The following is an 18,052-nucleotide window of genomic DNA, read 5'->3' on the forward strand; positions in this document are numbered from 1 at the left end:
GGTGACGGAGGGGATTCCTCGCGGGGACGGGTGGGGACGGAGGGGATTCCTCGCGGGGACGGGTGGGGACGGAGGGGATTCCTCGCGGGGACGGGTGGGGACGGAGGGATTCCTCACGGGGACGGGTGGGGACGGAGGGATTCCTCACGGGGACGGGTGGGGATGGGTGGGATTTTGGCGGGGACGGGTGGGGACGGGTGGGATTTCTGTCCCCGCGCAACTCTCTACTCCAGACTGGACTATTGCAATTCTATCTTCATAAGCCTAACGAAGAAAAACCTTCACAGACTCCAACGGATTCAAAATGCCACGGCCAAGCTTATCTTTGCAAAAAGTAAATTCGATTGTGTCTCACCGCTTCTTTTCAAGCTTCACTGGCTTCCGATAATTTCCAGAGTCCACTTCAAATGCATTTGCCTAACTTTCAAGATCCTCCACGGCATCCTTCCTCCATTAATTCCTCCCTCCATTAATTCCTCTTTCTTGGAACTCCTCAAATCTTAATACCACCAGACCTAAAATCCAAATCCAAAAATCCAAAAATCGAAATTATCCTTCCCCTCATTAAAAGGCATTTCCCACCCAGGAAAACTGGGGACTTCCCTCCCCTTCAGATTCACTGAGCTCTGGAACAACCTTACCTCCCCTCTTCGGAACCTGAGTTCTCTCCAACCCTTCTGTAAACATCTGAAAACCTAGCTTTTCTCAAAAATCTAACACTCCCTCCTCATCTGACATCCTAGCCCTCTAACATTCTTCTTTCCTCCGATCTTCATCTAGCCCTTCCTTGGAGTTCCTTTCTCACCACAATTCCTGTAAACCGTGCCGAGCTCCACGACTATGGAGATGGTGCGGTATACAAACCTAAGGTTTAGTTTAGTGTAGTTTTCTTGGTACTGTTACATATAATTGAATAATTGGTTAGAAGTTGTAAGTTGATAACTAATTTTCCAGTGCAATAGGGATGGTATGCTGAACTGTAGAGTTGTCCATTTGGGCTTGCGAGCATACTGCAGAAGATGTTAATAACAGCTTTTCAGCTCCTTCTCCACGGTCTCTGCTGCCCCCTTCAGTTCTTCCTTTTGCAGGCGAGCATGAATGTGTCATTCTGATCTGCTCCCTTTATTTTGTTTTGTAGTTTTTGATTTTTTTTGTGGTTTTTACACTTTCAAGGGACTGCTGTGCCTGCTTGGAGAGGAGCAGACTTTAGTCTGCAGCTGGCAGGTGTATCCTTCAGGGACCTGTGCAACCAACCTGCTGAAGATTTGTTGAGCTCAGGGTTCTGGGCCCTCAACACTTTTTTACTTCTTGACTTGGTCAGGAGCTTGCGCGCAGGCTGTTAGGCATCAATAGTGTCCTGGGCACTCAGGGTGCCTGCTTCAGTTTTACCACTTCCTCTATTTTCTGCGCCTGTCACAGCCTGGGGGTGGGGGGAATAGAGGATCAGTCTGGCAGCTTGAAAGAAGATCTCAGCATGGCTGCTGATCAGCGGCTTGAGGTAGAGAATCCCTCCAGATCCCGCTACACTTTAAAGGAGTTGAAGCAGGTTTCAACACCATTTCCCCAGCATGTGGTCGGCTTACAGGCTGTAACAGCCTGTGGGGGAAATCGGTGGGGTTTCTTAATTGTGTTTTAACCGTTTCTGCAGTTAAATCTTTTTCTCTCTCCTTTAAGATCCTTTTTCCAGTGCAATAGGGATGGTATGCTGAACCAAGGGTCTTGCATCTGCACCCGCGAGTCTGTTGCAGGAGATACTGACTACTGTTTTCAGTACCTCCTCTTCCTTGCTCTCTGCTGCTCCCCCCCCCCAATTAGTTATGCCTTCTGTAAGTAAGCTTGCAGGAGCAAATTTGATCTTCTTTGGTTTTTCAATATTTTTTGCGTTTTTTCACCGGATTTTGTGTTCTGTTCAGCTCCAGTGACTACCTAGCCTGCTTGAAAGGAGCAGACTTCGGTCTGCAACTGACAGATGTATCCTGCGGGGACCTGCTCAGCCAGCTTGTTTGAACTGGCTTCCCCTTCTGTTTGCTCACTCCTTGACTTGATCAGAAGTGCTAGCGCAGGCTGTATGGCCACCTACTGTGTTTCTTTGGAGCGCGCTCACGGTTTCGGCTGCATTTTTCTCCCCCTTCTTCGTGGTGTTTGGAGTTTCTGGGGGTTGAGGTTCAGTCCGACTCTGGCCCAACTCGCAGCTGAAGAGTCGGAAGAAACAGCTTTCCTGGTGGGCAGGGGGTCCTCTTCTATTTCCAGCTACCCTGAGAGTTTTGGCAGGCTGCAGCACATCTTCCCAGCATCTGGTCTGTGAGTAGAGCTATCACAGGCCATAAGGCAGTTTGGGGGAGGGGGGTGGAGGAAGTCTGAAGTTGTAATTTTATATTTTGGTATGGTTATATTTTTATATAATCTCACCTTATTCCAGGACCAGTGGGTACAGACATTGTGGCGTATTACATATGCACAATATCTGGCCCTGTTTAAAACTTTTTTTAAAAAGTTGGTTCAGGACCCCCCTTCCCCTGATGACAGGGCAGGAGGGATGTCTACTCCCTCCTGTCTTAGCACGTAGGCCCACCCACTCCCTCCCCCCCCCGACCTCCCTTTGAAGATCGACAGAGGGGATGCCCACTCCTTCCTTCCTTGACCTTCCTGGGAGGGGCTTAAGATTCCTATTAGTTCAGTCGCCAAAGGCCCCTCCCATAGGGCCAGTCAGGACCTTAGGCGCCTTCCCAGTGAATCCTGGGATGAACTGGGGGGTGGGTGGGGGCTAAGACTTTGGTTCTGATACCTAAGGTCCCCTCCTATGGGAGACGCCTTAGTCGACTGAACCAATCAAAATCTTAGGCCCCTCACAGTTCATCCCAGGATGCACCGGGAAGAGGAAGACCCGCCATTTCGATGAGGCGGGTCTACCAGCAGGAGGGGAGTGAGCATCCTCCCTGCTCATCATTTGAATAAGGAAGTGGGGGGGAGGGGGGTCCAGGTGGCTGAGGCAGGAGGGTCTGTCGAGCTACACACAGGATTTTAATGGTGGTTTTAGAGCAGGGGTCTCCAAGTTCCTCCTTGAGGGCCACAATCAAGTCGGGTTTTCAGGATTTCCCCAATGAATATGCATGAGATCTATGTGCATGCACTGCTTTCAATGCATATTTATTGGGGAAATCCTGAAAACCCGACTGGATTGCGGCCCTCAAGGAGGGACTTTGAGATCCCTGTTTTAGAGCATTCAGCCCATAGACCTTTCACTTGGTGGGGGAGGATGGACTTTGGCTTGAACTAAATTGCTGCTCAGCAGTCAGTTTGACTAGCAGTTGCTTGTATCAGTGTTTTAGTCTTTATTTACCCACTTGGTTTTATCTGGGGTGGCTTCTCTGGAAAGTTTTTTGATTTTCTTTGTCAAATTAATTTTTGTACAGAGTTGCTGGTGTTTTTTGGTATAGCAACGCTGCAGGATAAAAGTAAGGCACTGTTCTTTGGGATCTTTGTTTAGGCTGGCTGAGATCTCTGATTTTTGTGTCCTTTATATAGTTCCATATCTTGATCCTATTTCCTAAAATTGCGGGGGAAAAAGTGTTATTTCCTTTGAATTTTCTGTTAACTTAATATTGTTTATTTCAAGAATTGCATTAATGATGTGAGAGTATAATATGAAACTTGTTAAAAATAAAAGGAAAAGCACTATTCATGTGTAGTTTAAATAAACATCAAATCAAAGCAGAAACCAGAGTTGCCCCACAACAGGAAATTCACAAAAAAGAGTGGACAAAGACTCCATAGTATTGGGATGAACACACAAATTTATTGTAAGAACAAAACTTGATTGTAGATGACAGAATAAATGAATTTAAGAAGTCCATTCTTAAATGTGGATGGCAGTTGATACGCAGCAGTATCTGTTTTGGCAGTAAATGCATTCATCAGAAGTCCAATTGATCCACTATCCAATCAAGCATATTTTGAGATAAATATACTGTATGATGATCTGTCTCGTGGCATGTTTATGTGTTCAAATAAATGTGCCATTTCAGTAAATATTTTCAAATGTTTTCTCTAATACTTGAAATTTCAGCTCATTATATGTGAATAGATTGTTTTGTGAGCACTGTTCTATTGAGCAATATAGTAATGTAACAAACCTTTTGCTCATGTCAGTTTGATCCTTGGAAGAAATATTGTTTTGCAGTGCTGTAGATTTTTCTTCAGAAATGAAATAGGTAATCTATAGATTTATTTGTAGGGCTCTTTGGTTTTCATGTTTAAGTATTACAGGAACATTGTATAGTACTGCTTGAAATGTGGGAGATAAAAAGCTTGAGCTGCTCTGCCTTTTAATCTGAGATGTACTGAACACAAAAGGTGAAAATTTGGCCACCTCTTTTAACATCTTAGGTACCCCAACCTGAAGTCTGTACGAGAACTCATTTACAAGCGTGGTTACCTCAAGATCAAGAAGCAGCGTATTCCCTTGACTGACAATTCTCTGATTGAAAAGCAGTTAGGTGAGTACAGCTTTACAAACCTGATCCACTTGTATCGTCCAACAAGACATAATAGAGTGATTTACAGAACATTGCAATGTTAATTATAATGAAACCAAAAATCAAATACTATAGAAGTGTCAATCAAGTATAGGTATAGAAGTAATTTTGTTTACCTAATGTTAATTATAACCCATTTACTTGGCTAGTAATGTTTCTGAAAATAATTTTAAAAGTTTCTGATCTCTGCAGTGATTTCAGATATTTATAGCGGTGTTCATTTTATAGTACCCTTCTCAATATTTCCTTTTGGTACCCTTCTTAATATTGCATTTGTGCATCTCCCAAGTTATGAGTCTCAACTAGGTCCCAAGTTGAGGGGGTTGTCGTTCTCATTCCACCACTCCACACAACCTCTTTGCATTTCCAACTGAATCCAGAACACAGCCTCTTTGGGCTATGGCATTATGAGCCTTCATTCACAACTATCTACTGTGGTTCCCCAAAAATAAAACAGTGTTTTATATTAATTTTGGGTCCAAAAAATGCACTAGAGCTTATTTTCGGGGATGGCTATGATCTGTTCAGGAAAGACAGAGTAGGAAGAAAAGGAGGAGGAGTAGCGTTATATGTTAAAGATCATATTAAAGCCACACAATTGAAGGATCTACAGGGCCAGGAAGAGCCACTGTGGATCAATTTGGAAAGAGATTGGTTTGATATACAGGCCTCCTTCACATACTTAAGAAGTAGATAGGCATTTAATAGTAGACATTCAGAATATATCCAAAAAAGGGGAAGTCTTGCTAATAGGTGATTTTAACATGCCGGATGTTGATTGGGGTATCCCTATTGCAGGGTCTTCTAGAAGTAGGGAGATCCTGGATTCTCTACAAGGAGAACTATTCCAGAAGTTGGTAATGGAACTCATGCGGTATGGGATCATACTGGACTTAGTGATTACAAACAGAGAAAGTGTTTCTGATGTTACAGTGGGTGATCATCTGGCATCCAGTGATCACTACATGATACGGTTTAATATTAAGATGAGTATAGAGAGGGCTCATTCAAAAGCAAAGGTTCTAGATTTTTAAAAAACTAACTTTGTTCAAATGGGGGTTTACGTCAAGGAATTATTGTCTGGATGGGAACGTCTGGAAGGAGTGGAAATGCACTGGGCAAAACTAAAAGGAGCGATTGTAAGGAAAGAGGAAAAGAAGGCCACTTTGGTTCTCAAAAGTAGTAGCTCAGAAGGTAAGGAATAAAAGGTCATTTTTCATAAACTACAAAAGATCGCAGAAAGAGGAAGACAAAAATATCTGGAAAAGTTAAGAGAGGCTGGTCATGTAGTCAGGAAAGCAAGACTGCAAATGAAAGGAAAAATAGCTGACATGGTAAAACAGGGAGACGACATTTTTTTTAGATATATTAGTGATAGGAAGAAGTACAAAAGTGGCATTGTGAGACTCAAAGGTGAAGGGGGGAAATATGTAGAAGCTGATAAAGAAAAGGCCGAATTGCTTAACAAATATTTCTGTTCACGGCTGAAGCGCTGGAAGTGGGACCGCAGAAGACAAACATGAATAGAGATGGAGGAGTAATAGACCCTGATAGATTTTACATTACATTACATTACATTACATTAGGGATTTCTATTCCGCCATTACCTTGCGGTTCAAGGCGGATTACAAAAGGTTAGTTTAAGGACAGAATTACAATGAATAAAGAATTACAGAGTTACAGAATAACAGAATTATATGAATTGTAGAGAATAGCTAGAGAGGTAATATGAAGATCTTGAGGGCTTTTAGTGGTCGTGTTGTTATTTCTGTCTTAGGAATTTCTTGAAAAGTGTGGTTTTTATTTCTTTTCTGAACGTCTTATAGTCTGGGGTGGTCATCAGAAGGTTGGAGATTTGGTTATCTAGTCTTGCAGCTTGTGTGGCTAGGAGGCCGTCATGTAGTTTTGTTCTTTTCACTTCTTTGGATGGGGGGGGTATGAATGGGGAGTGCGTTTTTCTGTGTCTGGTGCTGGTTGCTTGGATGAGGCGATTGTTCAGGTATGATGGACTGTCTCCGTGTAGTGTTTTAAATAATATGCAGTAGAATTTGAATTGGATTCTTTCTTGGATTGGGAGCCAGTGTGAGTTGATGTAGGCTTCGGTGATGTGGTCATGTTTTTTCAATGAATAGACGAGTCTTAAGGCTGTATTTTGGATTGTTTGGAGTTGTCTTATCGTAGTTGCTGGACATGGGAGGAAGAGAATGTTACAGTAGTCCAGTATTCCTAGTATTAGGGATTGTACTATAAGTAGGAATTGTGTGCTTTCAAAGAATTTTCGGACTTGTCTCAGGTTTCTCATGATTGCGAATGATTTTTGAGTTGTTTTGTTTATTTGTGGCTGCATTGTGCAGCATCTGTCTATGGTCATGCCTAGTAGTTTTATGGTTGTTTGGATGGGATATTTGGTTGCGTTTATGTCTAGGATGGTTGTGGTTTGGATCCTGTCGTTTTCTAGGAGGATGAATTTGGTTTTGTCTTGGTTGAGTTTAAGTTTGTGATTTTCCATCCAGGTTGTGACTGCTTCCAGTGTTTGGTGAAGTTCCTCTGTCATGGTAGGTTTGGAGTGATCGTATGGGATGAGGATGGTGATGTCATCCGCATAGCTGTAGGATGTTATGCCTAGATTATCCAGATGGGTTCCTAGAGAGGCAGTGTATAGATTGAAGAGGGTGGGGGATAGTGGGGATCCTTGTGGTACGCCGCATGGGTTTGACCAGGATTCTGATTTTTCTTTGTTTGATTTTACACTGTAGGTTCTGAGTTTTAGGAATCCTTTGAACCAGGAGTATACTTTGTCTGAGATGCCTATTGCATCTAGTATCTGTAGAAGGATGTTGTGGTCTACCAGGTCGAATGCTGCCGATAGGTCCAGTTGTATAAGTAGTATTTTTTTCCCTATACTAAGTTGTTGTCTGACGGTATCCATGAGGGAGCCTAGTAATGTCTCTGTGCTGAAATTTGTTCTGAATCCTGATTGCATGGGGTGTAGTAGGTTGTGGTCCTCTATGTAATTGGTGAGGAGTTTGGCTACTAGGCCTTCTGTAATTTTGACATATAGCGGAATTGAGGCTATAGGTCTATAGTTGGAAGGGAGGTTTTGTGGTGCCTTTGGGTCTTTTTGGATTGGTGTGATGACAATTTCGCTGAGGTTGTCAGGGAATGTGCCCTCTGTGAGCGTGAATTGGATCCATTGTAGAATTATGGTGCGGAACTTTATACTAGAGGTGGTAAGGAGATATGAGGGGCAGTGGTTGAGGTCACAGGAGGCATGGCTGTATTTTTTGTATAATTTGTTAAATTCTGGCCATTTTATGTTTGGGAATTGAGACCAAGTTCTGTCTGCTGCGACTGCCTCTTTTCCTGTGGAGTGGATTGTGATTGGATTTTGGTTGGATGGGTTGAGTATGAGTGTGGCTCTGGTGTTGGTGATTTTATTCTTGAAATGTTCTGCTAAGATGGTGGGTGATGGTGGAGGTGTGTTGGTGGTGGTAATATATGGTTTGGTGTCTGTTAATTCTTTTAGTATTTGGAAAATTTTTTTGGAATCTTGTGTTTCTGTGCCTATGAGCTTGGTGTAGTAACTTTTCCTCTTGTCTTTTAGTAGATTTTTGTATTGTTTGTTGATTTTTTTCCAGTCGGTTTTTGTTTGTTCTTGATTCTTTTTTCTCCATTTTCTTTCTAATCTTCTGCACTGTCTTTTGAGTTGGAGTAATTCATTATCAAACCATTGGTCTGATTTCCTTCTGATTCTGGTTTTGGTTTGTAGGGGTGCCAGATTATCAAGTGTGTTGGTGGATACATTTTCCCAGTGGGAGATGAAATTTTTTGGGTCGCAGTCTTGGATGGTTTCGTCTATCTTTGACCAGAAGATGGTTGGGTCGATATGTTTGCGTGAGGTATATGTGGTTTTTTTTGTTTGAGGTGTGTGTTTGGTTTTGGTCCAGTTGATGTTGAAGTTAAAGATGTAGTGGTCTGACCATAGGGATGGGGACCATGTTCCGTTTGGAGTTTGGATTTCTTGATTGGTTGGTTGGTGAGTCATGAATGCTGCAATGTCCAGTTGATGACCTTTTTCATGAGTGGTTTGTGGGTTTAGGATCTTGAAGGATAATGCATTGAGGAAGGATAGACAGTTGTTTGCTGGTGTGGAGGTTTGATCTTCTAGGTGTAGGTTTAGGTCTCCTAGTATGAGGTTGTAGTCAGCTGTTAGTGAGTTTTGGTAGATGAAGTTTTCAAATTCGGGCTTCACTGTGGTCCAGTTTCCTGGTGTTATGTAGCAGAGCAGGCAGTTTAGAGAGTTTTTTAGTGTTGTGTTTATGAGTTGGCACGCTAGGAAATCCAATTGTGGAGTGGATACTTTCTCGAGTATGTTTAGAGTTATGGTGTTCTTGAATATTATTGCTAGACCTCCTCCTCTTTTTTTCTCTCTGCAGGTTACTGTTATTTTGTATCCTGGCGGGCATACTTCTTTTATTCTAGGGTCTGTGTCTGAGGTTAGCCAGGTTTCAGTGAGGAATAAGCAGTCAAGTTTTTCTGTTGTTATCCAGTTTTTTATGTTTTCTGTTTTGGGTCCTAGAGATCTGATATTGACATAGGCACATGTAAGGGAGGTCGTGTCGGTCTTAGGAGTGTAAGTTGTTTCCGGGTATATGAGTGTTGTGGTAGTTGTTTGAGGTTTTGTTTTCGAGGGTGTTGATCTTCTTCTCCGGATAACAGTGATGGGTTGTTGATTGTTGGTGTGGAGGTTTGGGTAACTTGGAGTGAGTGTTCTTCTGTTGGGGATTTGGAAGTTGGTTGTGCTTGCGGTTGAGGTTGTGGTGGGTAGATTGTTAGCTGTTGTATTCCAGCTAGAAATGAGGAGGATTATTAGGATGGCTGCTATTTTGTGTGTATTTCGGGAGGGCTTCATGTTTGATGTCTGGTTTGGGGTGTTCGGGTTGTTAGGTAGAGGGGGTGGTTCCCTCTTAGAGTTCTGGCTGTAGTGGGAGGAGCGGGGGATCTTTCGCTCCTTACCTTATGGTGGAGGTAGGCAAGAGGTCTGGTGGAGTGGTCTCTGAGGTGTAGGTGTTCACGTCTCTTGGGTCCGTTGGTGCTTCTCTCCGTTGCTCCTCTCAGGTGCTCCACGAAGGCGCCCACTAAGGCGCAGGCGCCTTTGTCGTGCGCCTTCGTCGGCACGCCGAACGGCGGCGCGCCGTTGGCGCTGTGTCTTTTAAATTGTGTAGTCCTCCTGCGGGATCGGGGGGGCGGAGCAGGGCTCCCACGCCGGCCCGGTCTGGCTGGTAATGGCGGCGCTGTGTCTTTTAAATTGTGTAGTCCTCCTGCGGGATCGGGGGGGCGGAGCAGGGCTCCCACGCCGGCCCGGTCTGGCTGGTAATGGCGGCGCTGTGTCTTTTAAATTGTGTAGTCCTCCTGCGGGATCGGGGGGGCGGAGCAGGGCTCCCACGCCGGCCCGGTCTGGCTGGTAATGGCGGCGCTGTGTCTTTTAAATTGTGTAGTCCTCCTGCGGGATCGGGGGGGCGGAGCAGGGCTCCCACGCCGGCCCGGTCTGGCTGGTAATGGCGGCGCTGTGTCTTTTAAATTGTGTAGTCCTCCTGCGGGATCGGGGGGGCGGAGCAGGGCTCCCACGCCGGCCCGGTCTGGCTGGTAATGGCGGCGCTGTGTCTTTTAAATTGTGTAGTCCTCCTGCGGGATCGGGGGGGCGGAGCAGGAGTTGTGTTTGTGAGGAGCTAGCTAAAATAAAGATAGACAAAGCAATGGGACCAGATAGTGTACATTCGAGGGTGCTGAAGGAACTTAGGGAAGTTGACTGACTTTTTCAATGAGTCTCTAATCGGGAGTGGTACCGGAGGACTGGAGAAGGGCGGATGTGGTCCCTCTCCACAAAAGTGGAAGTAAGGAAGAAGTAGGGAATTACAGGCCAGTAAGTCTGATTTCTGTGGTAAGCAAATTAATGGAAATGCTTTTAAAACAGATAATGGTGAAGTTTCTGGAATTCTGTAGATTACAGGACCGGAGGCAACATGGATTCACTAGAGGTAGATCTTGTCAGCTAAATCTGATCAATTTCTTTGATTGGGTGACCAGAGAATTGGATAGAGGATGTGCGCTAGATGTGGTGTATTTAGATTTTAGCAAAGCCTTTGACAGTGTTCCACACAGACTTGTGATAAATAAACTGAGTGCTTTCAGGATGGGTCTCGAAGTGACGGGCTAGGTCATGAACTGGTTGAGTGGAAGGCGACAGAGGGTAGTGATCAATGGAGATCGCTCTGAGGAAAGGGATGTTAGCAATGGTGTGCCACAAGGTTCTGTTTTTAGGCCTGTTCTTTTTAACATTTTTATAAATGATATTGCTGAAGGGCATCTGGTAAGATTTGCCTCTTTGCGGATAATACCAAAATCTGCAATAGGGTAGATGCGCCGGATGAATAACATGAAGAAAGACCTGGCGAAGCTTGAAGAATGGTCTGAAATTTGGCAGTTAAAATTTAATGCTAAGAAATGCAAAGTCATGCATTTGGGCTTCAAAACCTCAAGGGAATGGTAAAGTTCAGAGGGTGAAGAATTTATGTGCAGAAGAGCGGGACTTAGGTGTGATTGTATGTGATGATCTTAAGGTTGAAAATGTGACGGCGAAAGCTAGAAGGATGCTAGTTTGCCCAGGGAGAGGTATGGCCAGTAGGAAAAAGGAGGCATTGATGCTCCTGTATAAGATTTTGATGAGATCTCATTTAGAATATTGTGTACAATTCTGGAGGCCACACCTTCAAAAAGATATAAAAAGGATGGAGGCTACTAAAATAGTATGTGGTTTTCATCATAAGGCGTTTGGGTACAGACTTAAAGATCTCATTCTGTATACTTTGGAGGAAAGGCGGGAGAGGGGAGATATGATAGACATTTAAATACCTACATAATGTAAATGCGCATGAGTCTAGTCTTTCATTTGAAAAGAAACTCTGAAATGAGAGGGCATAGGATGAAGTTAAGAGGAATACTTTTTTATAGAAAGGGTGGTAGATGAGTGGAACAGTCTCCTGGAAGAGGTGGTGGAGACAGGGACTGTGTCTGAATTCAAAAGGGCCTTGGATTGGCATGTGGGATCTCTCGGAGAGAGAAAGAGATAATGGTTAAAGCGGATGGGCAGACAAGATGGGCCATTTGGCCTTTATCTGCCATCATGTTTCTATGTTTTATTTTTTTCATGTACAACAATCATTTCTCTCTTCCTCTCCTCCACCCTAATTCTTCCTCTTTCATTTCTTCACCCCCCCCAAGGCAGCATTTTTCCTCCCCTCTCCGCTCACCCATCCCCTTGCACAGCATCTTTCCATCTCTCTCTCCCATCCCTCTACGCAGAAGAACCCTGACGACCCTCCCATCGCAAGACTGACATACCTCCACTTCAAACAGCAGCACTCTTAAGCTGTTTTGTGGCCTTCCCCGCCGGGGCCTTCCTGTACCACGTCACTGATGGATGGGAGGGAGGGATGGAAAGATGCTGTGCAGGGGGATGTGTGGGAGGGTCTGTGAGGTTCTACTATGTGGAGGGAGGGAGGGAAAGATGCTATGCAAGGGGATTGGTGAGAGGGTTGGCAGGGTTCTGCTTTGCAAGGGGATGGGTGAGAGGGAAGGAAAGATGCTGCACATGGGGGGGGGTGTATGAAAGTGCTGCCGCCGGCGAATCAGGTACCACTATTGTCAGGGATTGAGTCGAGGAGTGTTGTGGACATTCAGAAGGGGCTTCGGGGGTCGATCTAACTAGGGCTTATTTTGGGGGTAGGCCTTATTTTAGGAGCACCTTTAAAACCCAGCTACGGTTTATTTTCGGGGAAACATGGTAGTTATTTCTTTTAGTTGACTCACTATAGTGAATGCTGAAATGTCATAATGTGACTGCACAATTTTCAGGTTTTGAAGAAATGATAAAAACATGTGAAATTCAAGGTCTTCAGGTAGTTTTAAAAGTTTTATGATAGATTCTTCTCCACTTTATTTTCAGAATGTGTTCATACTGTCCTGCTAGGCCATTCTAATCTCAGAATTACAAGTTCCCACTGTCCTGTTATGTGGTGGTACCTACACTATGAAACAAACTGCCTCCTGAACTGCATTTGAACTGTTGATTATTTGAAATTTAGAAAAGTTAAAAGCACTTTCATTTCAAAATACTTATTGTATTTCTTAATTTTGATAGGTTTGTTTACAGTTTTTGTGTTTAGTTTGTCCTGTTTCCCTAATACATACTTTAGAGCAGGGGTGCCCAAAAGGTCGATCACGATTGACCAGTGGATCGCAAAGGCAACGCAAGTCTATCACAGAGTCCATCCCGGGCTCCGTGATAGACTTGTGTTGCCTTCTGTTCTACCTGCTTCCCGACCTTGTAAAGAGGACGCTGAAGCGTCGAGCAGACCAATCTTCCCCACCCGACGTCAATTCTTTTTTTTTGTTTTAAGTTTTTTATTGATTTTTTCACATATCAACAAGTGTTATAAATTTTCCATACATTTATCTTAACAATACACTTGATATCTCTATAATGTGTTTTATATAAACCATATTTTATATTATTTTTCTTATGAATTTATATAACATATATATTGTAATGATTTTATCAATTATTATTTAATTATGAACCCTTTTCCCTCCCTTTATCACATTAATTTCTCATAAGACTATCATTCATTCATTATGATATATTTTTTATAATGTATAATAAAGAGAATAAATTCTTTACCCCTTCCCTCCCTCCCTTCTTTAACCATTATCTTATTATGGGAAAAAATTAAAATCAGTCATTGCAAAAATCTGTTAATGGTCCCCAAATCTTCCTGAACTTATCCATATATCCTTTTTGTGTTGCAATGTACGCTCCATCTTATATATATGGCAAACTGAGTTCCACCAAAAATTATAGTTCAATCTGTCATAATTTTTCTAATTATGTGTAATTTGCTGTACTGCTACTCTAGTCAATATAAATAAAAGTTTATTGTTATTTGATGAAATTTGACTTCGAGCTCTCATTGCAGTACCAAACAAAATCGTATCATATGTCAAGGCTATCGGATTTTCTAACATCCTATTAATTTGAGGCCAAATTGATTTCCAAAATATTAATATGAATGGACAATAGAATAAAAGATGATCTAATGTCCCTGCTTCAAGATGACAATGCCAGCATCTATTAGACTTAGAGCTATCTATTCTATGTAAACGTGTAGGGGTCCATAAAGCTCTATGTAAAATAAAAAACCAAGTTTGTCTCATAGAAGCTGACAATGTGCATTTTAACCTCCAACACCAAAGTCGTGGCCATTGAGATGCATTAATCTGATGCTTAATCTCAATGCTCCAAATATCTCTAAGACCATTTTTTTTCTTTTTATGTACGAATCCAGATATTAATTTATACCACATTGTGGCCTGGTGACCCATGGAATCTATCTGAAAACATAAGAATTCCATACTATGATAGTTATTAAGATTTTTCCATTCAGGGAACCCTACCTGAATGGCCTGCTTCAATTGCATCCATCTGAAATATTGTGATTTATTCAAACCGAATTTATTTTGCAATTGTGAAAATTCAAGCAGTTTACCTTTATTTATTACATCTTCTAAAATCCGAATTCCAGCAATCATCCAATGTTTCCAGATAATTTTAAAACCGCCAACTTTGATCTTTGGATTGAGCCATATTGTTTGAGTCGTTGATTTAGTTATTGGAATAGGAGTTAGATTACTTATATATCTTATAGTTTTCCAAGTATCAACAAATATTTTGTGATCCTTATATAACCTTGGCATTTGAATACTGATAACATGACTCAGACGTAAAGGAAACATTAATCTCCATTCTAACCAGAACCAATCTGGTATATGTTCAATGGGCTCTGGGAGGAACCCAACGTCAATTCTGACATCTGAGAGGAAGTTCCAGGCCAGCCAATCGCTGCCTGACTGGCCCGGAACTTCCTCTTCGATGTTAAAATTGACGTCGGGTGAGGAAGGTTGGTCAATCCGGCGCTTCAGCGTCCTCATTACGGCGGCAGCCTGTTCCCCGAAGGCGGCGGCTTGGGGAGGGAGAAAGAAAGAAAGAAAGAAAAAGGGCGGGGCAGGGAGACAGAAAGAAAGGCAGGGAGATAGACAGATAGGGAGCATGGAGATAGCGTTGGTCTATACAGAGGTCTGTTCTGGTTTATTGACGCAGTGTGAACGAAGATGTTGGTGAGGGCCTTTGGCTTAGAATGCCTAAGACAAAAGAGAACTTGAACTCATCCAGCTCCTGCAGTGACTCAGATGATAGATGTGAAAGGAAGAAGAGAAAGAAACATAGTAACATAGTAGATGACGGCAGATAAAGACCCGAATGGTCCATCCAGTCTGCCCAACCTGATTCAATTTAAATTTTTTTTTTTTTTTTTTTTCTTCTTAGCTATTTCTGGGCAAGAATCCAAAGCTTTTCCCGGTACTGTGCTTGGGTTCCAACTGCCGAAATCTCTGTTAAGACTTACTCCAGCCCATCTACACCCTCCCAGCCATTGAAACCCTCCCCTGCCCATCCTCCTCCAAACGGCCATGCACAGACACAGACCGTACAAGTCTGCCCAGTAACTGGCCTAGTTCAATCTTTAATATTATTTTCTGATTCTAAATCTTCTGTGTTCATCCCACGCTTCTTTGAACTCAGTCACAGTTTTACTCTCCACCACCTCTCTCGGGAGTGCATTCCAGGCATCCACCACCCTCTCCGTAAAGTAGAATTTCCTAACATTGCCCCTGAATCTACCACCCCTCAACCTCAAATTATGTCCTCTGGTTTTACCATTTTCCTTTCTCTGGAAAAGATTTTGTTCTACGTTAATACCCTTTAAGTATTTGAACGTCTGAATCATATCTCCCCTGTCTCTCCTTTCCTCTAGGGTATACATATTCAGGGCTTCCAGTCTCTCCTCATACGTCTTCTGGCGCAAGCCTCCTAACATTTTCGTCGCCCTCCTCTGGACCGCCTCAAGTCTTCTTACGTCTTTCGCCAGATACGGTCTCCAAAACTGAACACAATACTCCAAGTGGGGCCTCACCAATGACCTGTACAGGGGCATCAACACCTTCTTCCTTCTACTGACTACGCCTCTCTTTATACAGCCCAGAATCCTTCTGGCAGCAGCCACTGCCTTGTCACACTGTTTTTTCGCCTTTAGATCTTCGGACACTATCACCCCAAGGTCCCTCTCCCCGTCCGTGCATATCAGCTTCTCTCCTCCCAGCATATACGGTTCCTTCCTATTATTAATCCCCAAATGCATTACTCTGCATTTCTTTGCATTGAATTTTAGTTGCCAGGCATTAGACCATTCCTCTAACTTTTGCAGATCCTTTTTCATATTTTCCACTCCCTCTACGGTGTCTACTCTGTTACAAATCTTGGTATCATCTGCAAAAAGGCACACTTTTCCTTCTAACCCTTCAGCAATGTCACTTACATACATATTGAACAGGATTGGCCCCAGCACCGAACCCTGAGGGACTCCACTAGTCACCTTTCCTTCCTTCGAGCGACTTCCATTAACCACCACCCTCTGGCGTCTGTCCGACAGCCAGTTTCTGACCCAGTTCACCACTTTGGGTCCTAACTTCAGCCCTTCAAGTTTGTTCAACAGCCTCCTATGAGGAACTGTATCAAAGGCTTTGCTGAAATCCAAGTAAATTACATCTAGCATATGTCCTCGATCCAGCTCTCTGGTCACCCAATCAAAAAATTCAATCAGGTTTGTTTGGCACGATTTACCTTTTGTAAAGCCATGTTGCCTCGGATCCTGTAACCCATTAGATTCAAGAAAATATACTATCCTTTCTTTCAGCAACACTTCCATTATTTTTCCAACAACTGAAGTGAGGCTCACCGGCCTGTAGTTTCCTGCTTCATCCTTGTGACCACTTTTATGAATAGGGACCACATCCGCTCTCCTCCAATCCCCAGGAATCACTCCCGTCTCCAGAGATTTGTTGAACAAGTCTTTAATAGGACTCGCCAGAACCTCTCTGAGTTCCCTTAGTATCCTGGGATGGATCCCGTCTGGTCCCATCGCTTTGTCCACCTTCAGTTTTTCAAGTTGCTCATAAACACCCTCCTCCGTGAACGGCGCAGAATCTACTCCATTTTCTCGTGTAACTTTGCCAGACAATCTCGGTCCTTCTCCAGGATTTTCTTCTGTGAACACAGAATAGAAGTATTTGTTTAGCACATTTGCTTTCTCCTCATCACTCTCCACATATTTGTTCCCAGCATCTTTTAGCCTAGCAATTCCATTTTTTATCTTCCTCCTTTCACTAATATATCTGAAAAAATTTTTATCTCCCTTTTTTACATTTTTAGCCATTTGTTCTTCCGCCTGTGCCTTCGCCAAACGTATCTCTCTCTTGGCTTCTTTCAATTTCACCCTGTAGTCCTTTCTGCTCTCCTCTTCTTGGGTTTTTTTATATTTCATGAACGCCAACTCTTTCGCCTTTATTTTCTCAGCCACTAGGTTGGAGAACCATATCGGCTTCCTTTTTCTCTTGTTTTTATTGATTTTCTTCACATAAAGGTCCGTAGCCATTTTTATCGCTCCTTTCAGCTTAGACCACTGTCTTTCCACTTCTCTTATGTCCTCCCATCCTAACAGCTCTTTCTTCAGGTACTTTCCCATTGCATTAAAGTCCGTACGTTTGAAATCTAGGACTTTAAGTATCGTGCGGCCGCTCTCCACTTTAGCCGTTATATCAAACCAAACCGTTTGATGATCGCTACTACCCAGGTGAGCACCCACTCGAACATTAGAGATACTCTCTCCATTTGTGAGGACCAGATCCAATATCGCTTTTTCCCATGTGGGTTCCATCACCATTTGTCTGAGCAGAGCCTCTTGAAAGGCATCCACAATCTCCCTACTTCTTTCCGATTCCGCAGACGGAACATTCCAGTCCGCATCCGGCAGGTTGAAATCTCCCAACAGCAGAACCTCCTCTTTCCTTCCAAACTTTTGGATATCCACAATCAGATCCTTATCAATTTGCTGCGATTGAGTCGGAGGTCTGTAGACTACACCCACGTAGATAGAAGTTCCATCTTCTCTTTTCAGAGCAATCCATATTGCTTCTTCCTCTCCCCAGGTCCCTTGCATTTCGGTCGCTTGGATATTGATCTTTACATAGAGAGCTACTCCTCCACCTTTATGACCATCTCTGTCCTTCCTTAAAAGATTATATCCCGGTATGTTTGCATCCCATCCATGTGATTCACTGAACCATGTCTCTGTGATAGCAACAATATCTAGATCTGCCTCTAATATCAGGGCTTGCAGATCATGAACTTTGTTGCTTAGACTGCGAGCATTTGTGGTCATCGCTTTCCAGCTATTTTTCAGCGATAATCTCCTTTTTCGTATGGATTTTTGTGTCGTTTCACTTTCCGTTGCAATACTAAGAAATGAGTTGCTGATATTGCTTATGTTGCAGCCTTTACTACTATC

The 18,052-nt window shown here is 43.2% G+C and overlaps 1 protein-coding gene across 1 annotated transcript in view; it reads left to right on the top strand.

Annotated features, from left to right (window-relative positions):
- The window catches only part of RPL7 (ribosomal protein L7), a 90,282-nt gene that overhangs the window by 58,733 nt on the left and 13,497 nt on the right, over window positions 1–18,052 (top strand). The window contains exon 5 of the mRNA XM_033935268.1: window positions 4,387–4,496. Coding sequence (XP_033791159.1) covers window positions 4,387–4,496 — 110 coding nt within the window. The remainder of the gene's footprint in view (window positions 1–4,386; window positions 4,497–18,052) is intronic.

Source organism: Geotrypetes seraphini, chromosome 2, assembly GCF_902459505.1.
Source record: "Geotrypetes seraphini chromosome 2, aGeoSer1.1, whole genome shotgun sequence".
In the NCBI taxonomy this organism is placed as follows: domain Eukaryota; kingdom Metazoa; phylum Chordata; class Amphibia; order Gymnophiona; family Dermophiidae; genus Geotrypetes; species Geotrypetes seraphini.